This window comes from Vicia villosa, linkage group LG2 (assembly GCF_029867415.1).
Source record: "Vicia villosa cultivar HV-30 ecotype Madison, WI linkage group LG2, Vvil1.0, whole genome shotgun sequence".
NCBI lineage: Eukaryota > Viridiplantae > Streptophyta > Magnoliopsida > Fabales > Fabaceae > Vicia > Vicia villosa.
Genome location: NC_081181.1, coordinates 153,985,835 through 153,999,853, shown reverse-complemented (window position 1 = coordinate 153,999,853; position 14,019 = coordinate 153,985,835). Strand labels below are relative to the sequence as shown.

The following is a 14,019-nucleotide window of genomic DNA, read 5'->3' as shown; positions in this document are numbered from 1 at the left end:
AGAATCTTTTGCAGCACCAATGGCTATTTGTAAAATTAAAAAATGTTGTATAAAGCAAATATCCAAAGATTCTACGTCTATAAGGAGATATGGTTTCAATTTTGAAATCTTCGGAAGAAATTTCAATAACGAAGAAATGGATTCCAATTTTAAAACTTTTTGATGATGAGTTCATGAAGAAAGAGGAAGATGAAGAAATAACCATTCAAATCTATTCGATGACGGCGGTGACGATGATACTGACAATGAATGAATGAAGATAAAGAATTTTTAAACTCCAACTCTTAAAAGTTATGGTGATTGAAGGGGTGAAAGAGCCAAATATCACATATGCCTTCCGCCATTAAATGGTACTATAATTAATTAATTTTAAATATATTTTTTTGAGAAAAAAAATGAGGAATCAGAATGGATGTGCGGAAGGGTCCAAAATCAAATCCTCCACAGCCCATTAGGTGGCTTGATCCTTCTTTTTATTATATTTTGATAAAAAAGTGACATGATATGATGTGAAGAAAATATTATAATTCTTATACTTTGAATGTATGAACAGGTTAAATGTCCATAAAATGTAAATATATGAATAGAAGGAAAATTTACATTATGGAAAAAGGTATGCTTAAAAGTAATTTAATTTACTATATGAAATGTTAACTACAAGCCCTATGTGACACGGACTAGAAGAATAACCATGACAAATACAAATGTCATCACAAACATCACAAGCCATGTTAAGCAAGAAGTCTTGGAACTCTCTGAGTATATTGCATTTGCTCTCACATTGACACGACCTGTGCTTGCCAAGCTATGTTCAATGGCCTGCTCAGTAGAATCAAGTATCTGCAACCAACCCATCATTCATTAACCTCACAAGAGATATTTAATTGTGAGAAATATGTTTTTTTTGTATGAAACACGTTGTATTGACTGCCATCACAAGATATTAACATCATCCACAATCCCTCATCTCATGCAAAAAGGATACATTTTGCAAAGTCAACTCATAACCAGTTATCAATTGGACATGAAGGAGAGAATGAGAATGAGAATCAGACCTTTCCGGTATTTTTTACAGACTGACTCATCATAAGACTACTCTCTTTGAGTTGTTTTGCCAACACCACCATCTCATCTGTCAAATCATTTTGAAGCTTTCTGAGGAGTAAAAGTTTCAACAAAAAAAGTACAACAATTAATATGATCAATAACAAAGCATTGAGAGAATATGTCAATGATGACTAAAGTAAACTTCTAAATATAGCACCCTAGTAGTTCAACATATTCAGTAACATTGACCTCAAAATATCAGTCCTATTTTTGAAAACATATACCTTTGTTCTTTTAAAAAAATTGCATAGGAACCTAAGGTTTATAGGTTATGGACACTTCCCTGAAGTAGTACTGACTCACCCACCATCAAACAAACTTCAAATGTACCTGTGTTTTTCAATATATGCATGTCCTGAAGTATCCAACGTAACAGATAATAGGTGATCGGTCTTAGAAGGCTCGTGTGCTCTATCTTCAGTACTTGAGGCAGCTCTGTCCAATGAATCAAATAAGTAATGGTAAAACAGCCTACAAAATACAAGCAGCAGTGAAAAATGTTAACATTAACTTACACAGGCCTTCTTCGCAATCCTGAAGAAGGTGACATCGGCATTTTTTCCTCAATTTCAGAAAGGTTTTCTTTAACATTTCTTTCAATGTCTTTTTCAGATACTTCTATGTCGTCAGGCTGAAAATTTAAATTGTTATATCACAATCACTAAGTGTGCTTGTTTAGCTAAATTCTAAAATGGAATATATATAAATAGGAAACAACGGAGCAAATTGCATTGCCTTATGATGCATTCCAACCAAGTACAAATTATTCCATCCTTTTGTTAACGGCATTGCCCATTATAGTGATGCAAAAAAGGAACCTCAAATGTTTAGTCAGTTGCTCTAATGATCCCTTTGCATTGTAATAGATTCCCAAGATACAAAAGCTAACAAACAAATACATACCACATGAACCAATTTTGAAGCAATGGCTTCAATCTTGTCTGAATAATCGTTCAACATAGCCTTTGAGATCCTGCATATACACAAACATCAAGGAATGCACATATTCAGTAGAGAAACATATAGCAGGAATATAACAGATTTAGATAATGGATTACAAATGATCTAAGAATAGGTAGAAGAGGAAATAAACTGCCCAATCAGTTTTAAAAAATGTAATCAATATAAAGAAACATACTACCTTGGCAAGTGGTCATGCAATTGTTCTAGTTGTTGACGCAAAGTAGCAACATACTGCAGAATCAACGCAACATTATTTCAATAAAAATAGCAAATAAGTTATAGGTAATTGAGATCAACATAAAATGTAGGTTTGGGAGTCGGATTTTAGAGGCGTAAGCTATATTTTGAGACATACATGTACAAGTTTTGCTTGGTTTAGCTGGTGAGGAGCAGCTGTAAGCAATCTCCTCAAGTTTACTTCTGTTTTACTAACTCCCATTCCTGTAATGTTAAACAATTTTAGAAAATAGAAATGATTCATAAATCAAACATATAATCGGGGAAAGAAATCAGAGTAGATCATCAACGAGTTGATACATATAAAAACAATGTCTCGCCATTTCCGTTTGAGAGAAAGAAAATGGAAATTGGAAAGGATGCAATTAGGGAAAGGGGTCAATATCTGAAAATGGAATTGAAAATTAAGAAATGGCGGGATTACCTCAGCCTCAGGTGAGGACACTCCTCCTTCCGATGCAAAACCCTTCACCGTTTACGGAGATGAGAGCGGGGCGAATTGGGTGTTGGATTCCTACTGGTTTTAAAAAACTGGGTCAGTTTTTCTTTGAAACAATTTTGGTTTTTAAACTCTATTTTTTCTCCATTACTATAGTTTTGTGTGTATATTATATTTATTTTTAGGAAATGGAGTGGATCTTTACTCATGAAATACTCCCTAAAAAAACCAAAAATGCATTTCCCATACTCATTTTTCACTTGCACTTTTGGTCTTGCACTTTGTCCAACTCGCGATAACGGGCCTCTATTTTTTTTAAACAATTTTAGTTCTCCATATCCATTTGTCAACAAAAAAAACAAAAAAAGCACTGAAGTGTTACTTTCATTAATTACGTGACATTGTTTACGTAGGTAATTTATTTTTTGAAAAAAGAAAAAGGAAATAAAATATAAAATGTGGCATTAATATTGTGTAATGGTTTTTTAAAAGCCAAAATATTCATTTTTTGGAAAAAGTTGCAGCAAAGAACACGAATAGGAAGGCGATACCGGAGAAGAACGATCGGAGAAGATTGATCGGAGAAGACGATCTGGAGAAGAGTTGCAGCAAAGGTATTTCATCTATTTGATATTGATTCCGTAATAGTTGCAAGATGTTTTCTTCTATCTGAAACTGAAATCCTAACTCGTCCCTATCCTCATTTTTTTGAATCTGTAACAGTTGCGAATGTCTTCCACTTATGGCTAACCATTCTCCGTTACTAAGGAATACCCTAAATTTGTTGTAAGGTATGTTCATTACTGCATTGACTGTTAACCTAAATTTGTTGCGAGGAAGACCCTAAATTTTGTACTATTATTTTGTTCTAGGTGATCTCAGACTAATTCAGTAAGGTTGAAAATTAATCATGGGGGTACATTACTTCAATTTCCTTGCAAACTTTATGCAAATGGAAAGGTTGAAGCTTTGAACTGGAATTGGGATATTGATATAATGTCATATATGGAAATTGAAGAACTTATCAAGAGTTTGGGTTATGTAAGATTCAAATGTCTCTGGTACCATGATCCCAAATTTTCATTTGAGCGTGGTCTTAAATCTCTAAATAATGACAAAGATGTTTTGAAATTTGGGGAAATTATGTCTGCTTATGAAAGTGCTAATATATATGTTGAGCATGTAGTAGATGAACCATACGTTATAACGGAAGATGAATTAAGGGCTTATGTTGAACCTATTCAAGAACCAATCATTATTGAATCCGACGAGACCGAAAGGGAAGAAGTGCAGGCTGAGGAAAGGGAAAAAATGCAGTTTGAGGAAAGGGAATATGTACGGGTAGAGGAAAGGGAGGAAGTGCAGACTGAGGAAAGGGGGGAAATGCAGGTTGAGGAAATGGATGAAAGTGGATATGTTAGTGAAGAGGATTCATATTTTATTCATGAAGATGATGATGACTTGGATGATATTGAATTCGATGACTTAGAGGAAGAAAATTGGGATTGGACACATGAAGTACCTAATCATACCTTTGTGCAAGAAGAGAATGATGGAAACCAAGTGTTTTCAAACCAAGAACCAACAACAGCAGCTGATTTTAATGAAGGCAAACAAATTGATTCAGATGACCTTGATACTCCCCTAGGAAGTGAAGATGAAGGTGAAGAACATAGGTACCCCCAATTTTAGATGTCTAATTCTGGTGAAGAAGTGAGATTTGAGTTAGGAATGACTTTTGCAACAAAGAATCTTGTTAAAGATGCAGTTTCGTCGTATGCATTGAAAACGAAGAAAAACTTCCACTTTGATAAAAATGATGCCAAAAGAATAGTTGCTAAGTGTGAAAAAGAGTGTCCATTTTATATGAGATTTAGTAAAAGAGTAGGAAACCAATTCGGGCAGTTAGTAAGTCTGAAGGAAGATCACACTTGTCATAGGAAACCAATTCTTAATGTACCTTATATAACCCACAGTCATAGAACCTCCGACCTGGATTTTGAGTTGTCCAGGAAGTTGAAAGTGAAGAATCTAATCCACAATAACATTGCATCCTTCTCTTCCTAGAATGAGAAGACAAACTTGATATTCACAGATTCGGAATTCATTACAAAGGAAAGGGAAGAAGATACGGTAGGTAGGGAGAAGAGAACGTTGGAAATTGGAAGGGAAAAGAGAACAATGGAAATTAGAAATTGGAAGGGAGAAGATAACGATGGAGAATGGCCACGATGAAGATTGATTTTGGATTACAACATCAATATATTGCAATTTATTTATAAATATATGTTTTTAATTTGTTTAAAGTTATCAATATATTGCAAGTTATTTAAAAATGACATGGCAACCAAAAACAATGCCACGTAATTAATGAAAGTAACACCTCAGCGCTTTTTTGCTGACAAATGGGTATGGAGGACTCAAATTTTTTTTAAAAAATAGAGGGTCTGTTATCGTAAGTTGGGCAAAATAGGGAGACCAAAAGTGTAATTTAACCAAAGTCTTTTCACGCTATTTTAAAAGAGAAAACAAAATCGGAAACACATTTTTAAAAAAATTGATTTCTTATAATTTTTTATTCATCTCAAAAATATATTTCTGATTTTCAAAAACATTAATTGATGTAAAAAAAACCATAAAATGGATTAAAAAAAATTCCCTTTTAAATTTGGTGCACCGGTTTTTTTATTAAAGGTAGATTATGAGTCATTGATGACAAATAAAATTCAAATTTTAGACCTTCAAAAATAATTAAAATTATTTAACTAGTATTTTGTAGAGTGTTTTTTAATCCATCATGATTATTTAACTAGTACAAATACAAAAATTATTATAACTAAAATTTATCTTTTCATCGATCCCCGCAACTACAATCGACAGGAAACTGAAACCACTTGATGCCAGAATTGATTCCCTGAACCGGACTATACCGGTAGTAAAAAATCAAAAAAAAAAAAATCTTTTCAAATTTATTGAATAATTAATGTATATGTGTATATGTCTAGATACTTTTAAAAACCGGACCGGACCGGCCGGTCGGACCAGTCGAACCGGGAACCGGCCAGGTAACCGGTCTGGTTCAATAGTCAGATCGGGTATGCCATCAAACCGGTGGGAACCGGTGAAAACCGGTAAAAACCGGAAAAACCGGGAAAACCGGGAAAACCGGAAAACCGGCGGTTTAATTGTTTTTTTTTTTTAAACTTTTTTTTAAACTTTTTTTTAAACTTTTTTTTTAACATTTCTTTTAAATCTTTTTTTTTAACTTTTTTTTTAATATATTTAGTAGTGTATTACTTAAATAGCATTCTCACATAGTTTTTTTCGTTAGTGACAAATTAAAAATTTTATTATCTATTTGTTATCTTTGCTAATAAATTTTCTTAAATAGCATAAACATATTGAATTTTATTTGATTTTCTTTTTAAGAGATCCTATTTTGAATTAAATTTGGTACACATTGGAGTTATTTTGTTATGTGTGATACCTTTGTTTAAAATTTGAATTTAAGTTATGAAATTGTGAATTTATGATATGATATTTTTAAAAAATTTAAAAGCTAGTTATATTTTTTTAGAGACTGAATCATCCGGTTCGACCGGTTTTATACCTATATAATGACAGGTCTATTCAACCGAATTATTTGGTTTAATCCGGTTTGGTCGTGCGGTTCGACCAATGACCCAGTGGTTCGACCGATAAACCAGTAACCCAGTACCCTCACCGGTTCGATGACCGGTCCGGTTTTTAAAACACTACTCATACATTAATTATTCAATGAATTTGAAAAAGTAAATTTTCCTTCTAATATTCAATGAATTTGAAAAAGTAAATTTTAATTCTCATATAGGTCCGGGGAGGGGGAGTATACATTTAGATTTCTTCAATATTGGGGACAATTTGCTCCTTAATTATTTTTTAATCATAAAACTTTATCTTTTAATTTTCTCTCAATATTCTTTTTAAATGCCAAACAAAAATAATATATTAAAACACTATTTTAATATAACATGTGCAAAAAATAGAACGACAGTTAAAATATCAACATTACAAAAACTAAAACTAAAACTAAAAAGGAAAAGAAAAAAGAAGTTATAATAAACCTACAGATACTTTAATGATCAAAATCTCACTTTGTTCATTGAATATTTCATTATATACATCTCCAAACAATTTTTACTTTTAAATATTTGTAGAGCTCATTTTGAAAAATAATATTATACTAATATATTTATATGATGAAATGTGATTCAAGTGTGAAACTTATTGTTGCTTTCATTTATATGGAGGGGTTGAAGGTCGTGTAATTGGAGGCAATTGCCTTCCAAAATCAATAATGACTCCCCCTAAAAATAAACCAATTGATCAAGAAAGAAAATGAATGACATTTTCCAATTAGAAACTACCACTGCAACCTATCTATATACACCATCAAAATATAAAAGCAGCTCAGCTAATGAAGATCCCTCCAGCGTGCAGTCTGTGGTTGTCAGGTGTTGTAAGCGGCGAGCGGAGAAGTTATTTCCACAACTCACCTGTAACCACCAAGTCTTCCGGCGGTTGTCAGGTGTAAGCAGTAAGCAGAGAAGTTATTTCTACAACTCACCTATAACCACCAAGTCTTCCGGCGGTTGTAAGGTGTAAGCAGTGAGCAGACAAGTTATTTCCATAACTCTGATCTGTAACGACCAATTCTGCTGGCGGTTGTCAGGTGTAAGCATTGAGCAGACAAGTTATTTACACAACTCTGACCTGTAACCACCAATTCTTCCTGAGGTTGTCAGGTGTAAGCAGTAAGCAGAGAAGCTTTTTGCACAACTCTGACCTGTAACCCCCAATTCAGCCGGAGGTTGTCAGGTGTAAGCAGTGAGCATAGAAGTTATTTCCACAACTCTGACCTGTAACCACCAAGTCTTCCAGCAGATATCATACTTTGAAATGAATAGAAAAATTTAGAACAAAGGATGCTTTCCCAAATGCCGGATGTCAAAAAGCTGATTCCTCAGCTGCCAAGCTCTTCACAATGAAAAATAAGATGATTATTTATCTCTGAAAGAACTTCAAAAATAGACCATAAATATAACAAATGAAGATGACTTTCACTTCCAACAAATGAGTTTCAGAACTAAACCTTGACCATATCTAGCATGATTTCAAAAACTTAACAATTTAAAACCGGCGGATATATTAGGCTGATGTGATAGCACAAGTGATTGGTTAGTGTAATGTGAAGTGAGTCCTACTCCTACATGATATATCATTCTGTACAGACTCAATATTATACAATTTCTAATTTATCAAACAGGGTAAACAAGAAAAACAGAAAGCATAACAAAGAATAATGCATTTGAATATCTGAGGATCAACATGCAAAGCAAATAATGCCCAAAAATTGTTCTTTGAAATCAGCACACAGTTTGTGTTTGCAAACGATTGGATTGCTAAAATGATGAAGCAGCTTACTCCATAACAGTTAATTATATCAACCTTAATTACATGGTTCTTTGACACACATATGTAACACCTCATAAATTTTAACTCTTTCTAGAATATTAGCAATAGCAAATAACAGAAACATTATGGAGTTTGTAACTTTGCTCCAAAGGACATCAAGGCTAAAAGTTTGATTGCGTACCTTGACATTAATTAGCATACTGCATGCCACGATCATACCCCAGCATGATGTAATGATGGGTGGACAAAATACACAGGATTTGAACATTAATGGAATATGGAAAGTCTTTCCAAAATTTCTTCAGAATCTCTTGTTTCTGCTTCCATTATTGATGTTATTACCTAAACACCAACAGAAAATACCACAGTTCTTCAATAAAGTTCAAAGATACAAGAAATGCATCTGAGAAAACTAGATATTAAAATACCACAGTTCTTCAATAAAGTTCCGTCCAAAGCTGTATCCATTTTCAGCTTGACCATGTCTTCCGTCCAAAGCTGTATCCATTTTCACCTTGACCATGTCTTCCGTCCAAACCTGTATCCATTTTCACCTTAACCATGTCTTCCGTCCAAACCTGTATCCATTTTCCTTCAGCTTGACCATGCCTCTTCATGAAGCCAGCGGATATCCTGCAATGTCAATAGAAAATGCAAAAACAAAAATTAAAGGTCAGAATAAATTTGCAAAATGGTAAATCAAGGGTCTGATACAGCTACAGAGCAGTTTTGTTTGAAATACTAAAGCAGGATAAAAACACATTTCAACCACCAAGTGAGTAAAGGAAGTGCTTAATGTTAATTAAATTTAAGTTAGCCAAGTAAAATGTCATGGAAAATTATTCTTGATTTGTTTTGTACTTCATAAAGTTAGGGAGGGCAAATGTGAGACAAACCATTTGGCATATGCTGTCCGATAATTGTAGTGCTTCTTGCCACTTATCAACCTTGATAAGGCCTTTGATGAGGTGGACAAGTGTGCTAAGATCTGGAACGACATTCTTACTTATCATGCTAGCATACAGCTCTAAGGCTTTATCAACATTACTTGCACGTGACAGATTCTCGATTAAAGAAGTATATAGATATTTATTGGCAACTGCAAGGCTTGGAGATGATGAAATCTCTTCAAGAAGATTCACTGCAACCTCTAGTCTCCCTGCCTTGATGTAATTATCAATCAAAATTCTGTAAAAAGAATCAATAGGCACTGATTCATTCTCACTCAACTCGTCTAAAAGCCCAATCGAGGTGATAAACTCTTGGCTGAAGCCCTCAATAATTTTACGGTGACTTAATATATGCTTTGGCCAATATGTTTGTTTCATTTCATCCAAGAGTTTGTATGCTTCGTCAAGAAGGCCATTTGAGCAACAATGATTTATCAAAACCCTGTAGGTTATAAAGTTTGGAGCACAGCCCTTTGAGCACATATCTCTGTAGAGCTCAAGGCACTGTTCAATTTTTCCTAATTTCCCAAAACCATCAATCATTGCAGTATAGGTTACAACATTTGGATTGCAGCCCTTTTCTTCCATCTTGAGCATGAGCTTGTAAGCTTCATCTGTTTTTCCAACTTTACAGAGGCCATCAACCATCTCTGTGTAAATAACAACATTTGGAGTGCAAGAACTCTCTAGCATCTTCGACAACACTTTCAAAACAAGATCCAATCGGTTATCTTTAAACAGACAATCGATTAAAGAGCTATAGGTATACAAATTTGGACTGTATCCACGCTCTGACATTTTTGCAAATACCTCTTGTGCATCCTGAAGCTTTCCAATCTTGCAAAACCCGTCGATAACAGCATCGTACACTATATGATTAGGCTCACAACCATCAGCCGACATGGTATCCAACAATTCCCGTGCCTCCTTGACCTTGTTGGCTTTGCATAAACCATCTACCAAAGCCCCATATGTAATAACATTTGGTCCTTCAGAGTTGTCATGATCTAGCTTAAAATACTTGTCGATATCAGAGGATTCTATGTCACCTCGCATTCTGGCATAGATCTGACAAGCTTTTTCAATCTGCCCAGCCTTACAATGACCATCAATTAAAGCTGTATATGTAACAACATTAGGCTTGCAACCTTCAAGCAACATCATATCAAAAAGTTCATTTGCATCAGACACTTTTCTTGCTTTCAGGTATGCATGAATAAGAGCAGTATAAGTCACCACATTGGGCGAGCAACCTTCGCTTAACATTTCGTTAAACCATTTGCGAGCCTGCTGAATAAGACCCGCTTTGCAAAAGCTATCAATTAAAATAGTATAGGTGTAAACACTGGGAACAATGCCGTTCCTTTTCATTTCTTCGAACAACGAAAAAGCCTTCTCTACCTTAGAAGCGTCACAAAGGAAGCCAATCACTTTAGAATAAGTACTATCATCGGGGACGAAACCCTTGCCCATCATTTCACATATAATCTTAAAAGCTTTATCAAATTTTCCAGCTCCACAAAGACACCGCGCAAAATTGCTGACATTGACCTTATTTAATACAACCCCTGAATCAAGCATCTCACTATAAGCTTTCTCCGCTAATTCTAAAACATCCGAGCTAGGCTGTTCCTCATTGCTACATATACTACCAATGAATATATTATAAACCAGATATCCTGGCTGGCACCCGCACTTAATCATTTTCTTAAACAACTTATAGGCATAGGAGTAATCCCTTGATTTACAATAAGCATGTACAAGAGAATTAAATATTTCACGATTCGGATAACATCCCTCCGTAATCATCATACTCAAAATCCTCTTACACCTCCCGAGCTGCCCTTTTCTCAAACAACCAGAAAGCAAAATCCTATAAGTAACAACATTAGGAATGCAAGAAGTAGACCGCATTCTATGCAACATATCCATCGCTTCTTCAAAAAGCAAAGCCTCACACAACCCAGAAATCATCCTATTATAAAAAACAGTATCAGGCACAATCTCCTCAATCAAATCCAAAGCATCTCTACATTTCCCATTTTTACAAAGTGAATAAGCAAAGCAACTAATAGTATACCTATCCATAACAAACCCATAACTCAACATCTCTCTCTTAACCAAATAAGCAGTATCCAACTTATCAGCTCTAAGAAAAACCTGAACCAAAGCATTATAAGTAGTCTGAGAAGGCTTGTACCCAAAATCCTTAAGCCTTCCCATCTCTTCCAAAGCCATATTCCACCACCCATTTCGACAACACTTTCGAACAAGAAAATTAAGCAACCTACGAAGCAAATCGCTATCATCGTCCCTAATTTCCTTCAAAAACTTCAAAGGCACTCTATCATTTCCAGTGCCGTTACACCCGAACAACTCAAGCAATTTATCAAACACAAGTGGGGTGTGAGAATAACCGATTTGCCGACCGGCCCATAAGAAAAACTTTACACACAACTCAGGGTTGTTAACATTATCCATCACCTGCATTACCAAAGACTCGGATAACCTACCACGAAACTGTCTGAAAAATTGATTGGTTTCGATGTCGAAACCGGCTCTGATTGCGTTTGAAATTGAAACGGCGTCGTTAGGGTAGTCACCGGAAGGGAGGGTTTGTGTGGAAGTGGAATTGAGTAAAGTGTTGCGGAGGAATGCGTAGTCTTGTGATAAATCAGGAGTTGGGGATGGTGTTGGGGGTGAAAAAGTGGCGTCGCTGGGATGAAGCAAACCAGGGAGAGTGTGTTGGGAAGAAGTGGAGAATTGGAGAGAGCGAGAGAGTAGAGATTTCAACTCTCTGTTCCTCCTCATAGTCTTGGAAAATCAATCAAATTCAAAGGGTTTTGATTTAGGGTTTAAGAAAAAAGTTCAGAACAAAACCCTGAATGTTACACATGTGCAAATTTAGAGTTAAATAAATAATTGTAATAGGATCATTAATTTTTATTTTAAATTTTGAAATTTAAGTTTGTTCACATCACTTTTGATCCTTTCCTTCATTTTTCTCTCATTTTCTCTTTATCCTCTCTATATCTCTCTTAATTTCATTCTCTCTCTTTATTATCTTTTGTTTTTTAATAATGAATGAGAGTGAGATTAAGAGAGATAGAGAGGATAGAGAGGGAAGGAGAGAAAAATAAAGGAGGTGATCCAAGTTCGTGTTCACATTATTAGGTTCATTTATATCTGGATTCACTTAGTATGAAGTGTCAAAACATAGATATACTAATTAATATGTAATATGTTGTCACTAATTCACAGGAAATTAGTGACAACATATACTAATTAATAACATCAGCACTATCATTTTTCAGGGTTAGTTTAGCTCTTCCTTGAAAAAACGTTTAATCATTCATGTTATCCGAAAAGGATGAATAAATATTATAAACAATATATAAAATTGAATCACCTAAGCTTTTAATGAGAAAGCATCTAGAATTTAAAGTGCAATATTGTCATTGCTTTCTTCTTCAATTGTTTCATCACCAATCTATGTATAACATTAGCATATTCATTACTAGTAACTGACTTCATGATGGATGTAATATCACGACTTCACGATAATTTCGAAGATATGAAGAGTTAATAGTAGCATGAATCATGTCTTGCCTTGTTACTTGATGAATAACGGGTAGAATTTGTCTTAAATCTCTTCCAAAATCAACTACCTTTTCTCTGGAAAAAAAAATTTAAATTTATGTTATTACAAAATAAATAAATAAACATCTCTAAATGTTACATCAACAGGTTCAAAATAATGTTTATGCACCGTTAGTTCTTCATCTCATGTAATAAGTTTTATTTTAGCTAATAAGTATGCTAACGGACTATTTTGATCAATAACATGAGCGAAATACTCATTTATACCTAGTGCTATAGAGAATCTTAAATGTGTTGTTCTTCCTTTAAGAATAAGCAAAACAACAATTCTACTCGATTTTATTGTTAACACAATATATCTCATTGATCTTAATGATGCCGGCATAGCCCTCTAAATGTAAGTTTTTCCAGTACCACCATAATCATATAAAAAATAAAATTTCAATTTTTTTCATCAACTTGTGTCGTAACGTTATCATATATTATTCATTGTTCAACGTTCATAGTTGACATCAATTGGGTACGTTCTACAACCAAAAGTTGTCTATCATAATTTACTCCATCATATATAAATCTATTTTAGCTTTAGGAAGTAAGAAATATTTCTTATTGAGTCATTATTCAAAAATTAATTAAGCTCAGGTTATTGCTCTGAAACAATAGTCAATATTTACCAATACAATTTTTTTATCTCATTATCTAATAATTCTAATTTTTTCATAATAATCAAATAAGTTTAGTAGAATAGAAAATATAAACATTTAAATTATTAGAGAATATACTGCAATTGTGAATGAAAAAAATTGAAGCTCTAAAGATGAAGGTTATAAGAGTAATTATATAGTATAAAAGTTATTTAAAATAAAATATACTTAATAAGAAAAATTATATTTTTAATATAAAATTGTTGATTTATAAGTATCAACGTGTTAGAAAAGTTAGAGAGAGTTTTCACTTTGAGTGTAATTAAATTTTAATTAATTGAGTGGTTAGTTATAATTTTCATCATGAGTCATTTTATATAATAACTGCACATGACCTGCTACGGCATGTAAATCTTACATTTAAACTTACATCTGTCACTTTTGAGTCTAAACTATATCTTTCTCTAACACTTACATTCACTACTACAGAAAATCCCTTACACAACGGTTAGAAAAGGGGTACCATCGCGCGTGTCATATCGTTATCAAGTAGAGTGGTTGTAAGGCAGGGCACGCGCCACATATCACAACGATTATTCTTATAAACCATTGGGATATATACATT

General features: G+C 33.9%; 2 protein-coding genes across 2 annotated transcripts; both read right to left on the bottom strand.

Moving 5' to 3' along the window:
- Nucleotides 1-510: 510 nt before the first annotated feature.
- LOC131647119 (uncharacterized) lies at nt 511-2,871 on the bottom strand. Its single transcript, XM_058917031.1, has 8 exons — nt 2,732-2,871; nt 2,426-2,511; nt 2,249-2,301; nt 2,011-2,080; nt 1,623-1,738; nt 1,438-1,542; nt 1,056-1,155; nt 511-840 (listed from the first exon to the last, which is right to left on the bottom strand). Exons 2-8 carry the CDS (start codon nt 2,507-2,509, stop codon nt 664-666), a joined length of 705 nt encoding a protein of 234 aa, XP_058773014.1. The 5' UTR covers nt 2,510-2,511; nt 2,732-2,871; the 3' UTR covers nt 511-663.
- A 3,974-nt stretch (nt 2,872-6,845) lies between these two features.
- Nucleotides 6,846-12,019, bottom strand: LOC131652555 (pentatricopeptide repeat-containing protein At1g06710, mitochondrial-like). Its single transcript, XM_058922441.1, has 4 exons — nt 9,097-12,019; nt 8,629-8,833; nt 8,382-8,542; nt 6,846-7,762 (listed from the first exon to the last, which is right to left on the bottom strand). The coding sequence occupies exons 1-2, from the start codon at nt 11,959-11,961 to the stop codon at nt 8,795-8,797; spliced, it is 2,904 nt and encodes a 967-aa protein (XP_058778424.1). The 5' UTR covers nt 11,962-12,019; the 3' UTR covers nt 6,846-7,762; nt 8,382-8,542; nt 8,629-8,794.
- Between the last annotated feature and the right edge of the window lie 2,000 nt (nt 12,020-14,019).

What these genes read in the sequence shown, in the direction of transcription:
- LOC131652555 (XM_058922441.1), bottom strand. Translation starts at nt 11,961, where the DNA reads ATGAGGAGGAACAGAGAGTTGAAATCTCTACTCTCTCGCTCTCTCCAA. An exon ending in CGGACAGCATATGCCAAATG is followed by an intron (nt 8,834 to 9,096) that starts GTTTGTCTCACA and finishes TTGACATTGCAG; the next exon opens with GATATCCGCTGGCTTCATGA.
- LOC131647119 (XM_058917031.1), bottom strand. Translation starts at nt 2,509, where the DNA reads ATGGGAGTTAGTAAAACAGAAGTAAACTTGAGGAGATTGCTTACAGCT. An exon ending in CTTCAAAATTGGTTCATGTG is followed by an intron (nt 1,739 to 2,010) that starts GTATGTATTTGT and finishes TTAAATTTTCAG; the next exon opens with CCTGACGACATAGAAGTATC. An exon ending in CTGTAAAAAATACCGGAAAG is followed by an intron (nt 841 to 1,055) that starts GTCTGATTCTCA and finishes GGTTGGTTGCAG; the next exon opens with ATACTTGATTCTACTGAGCA.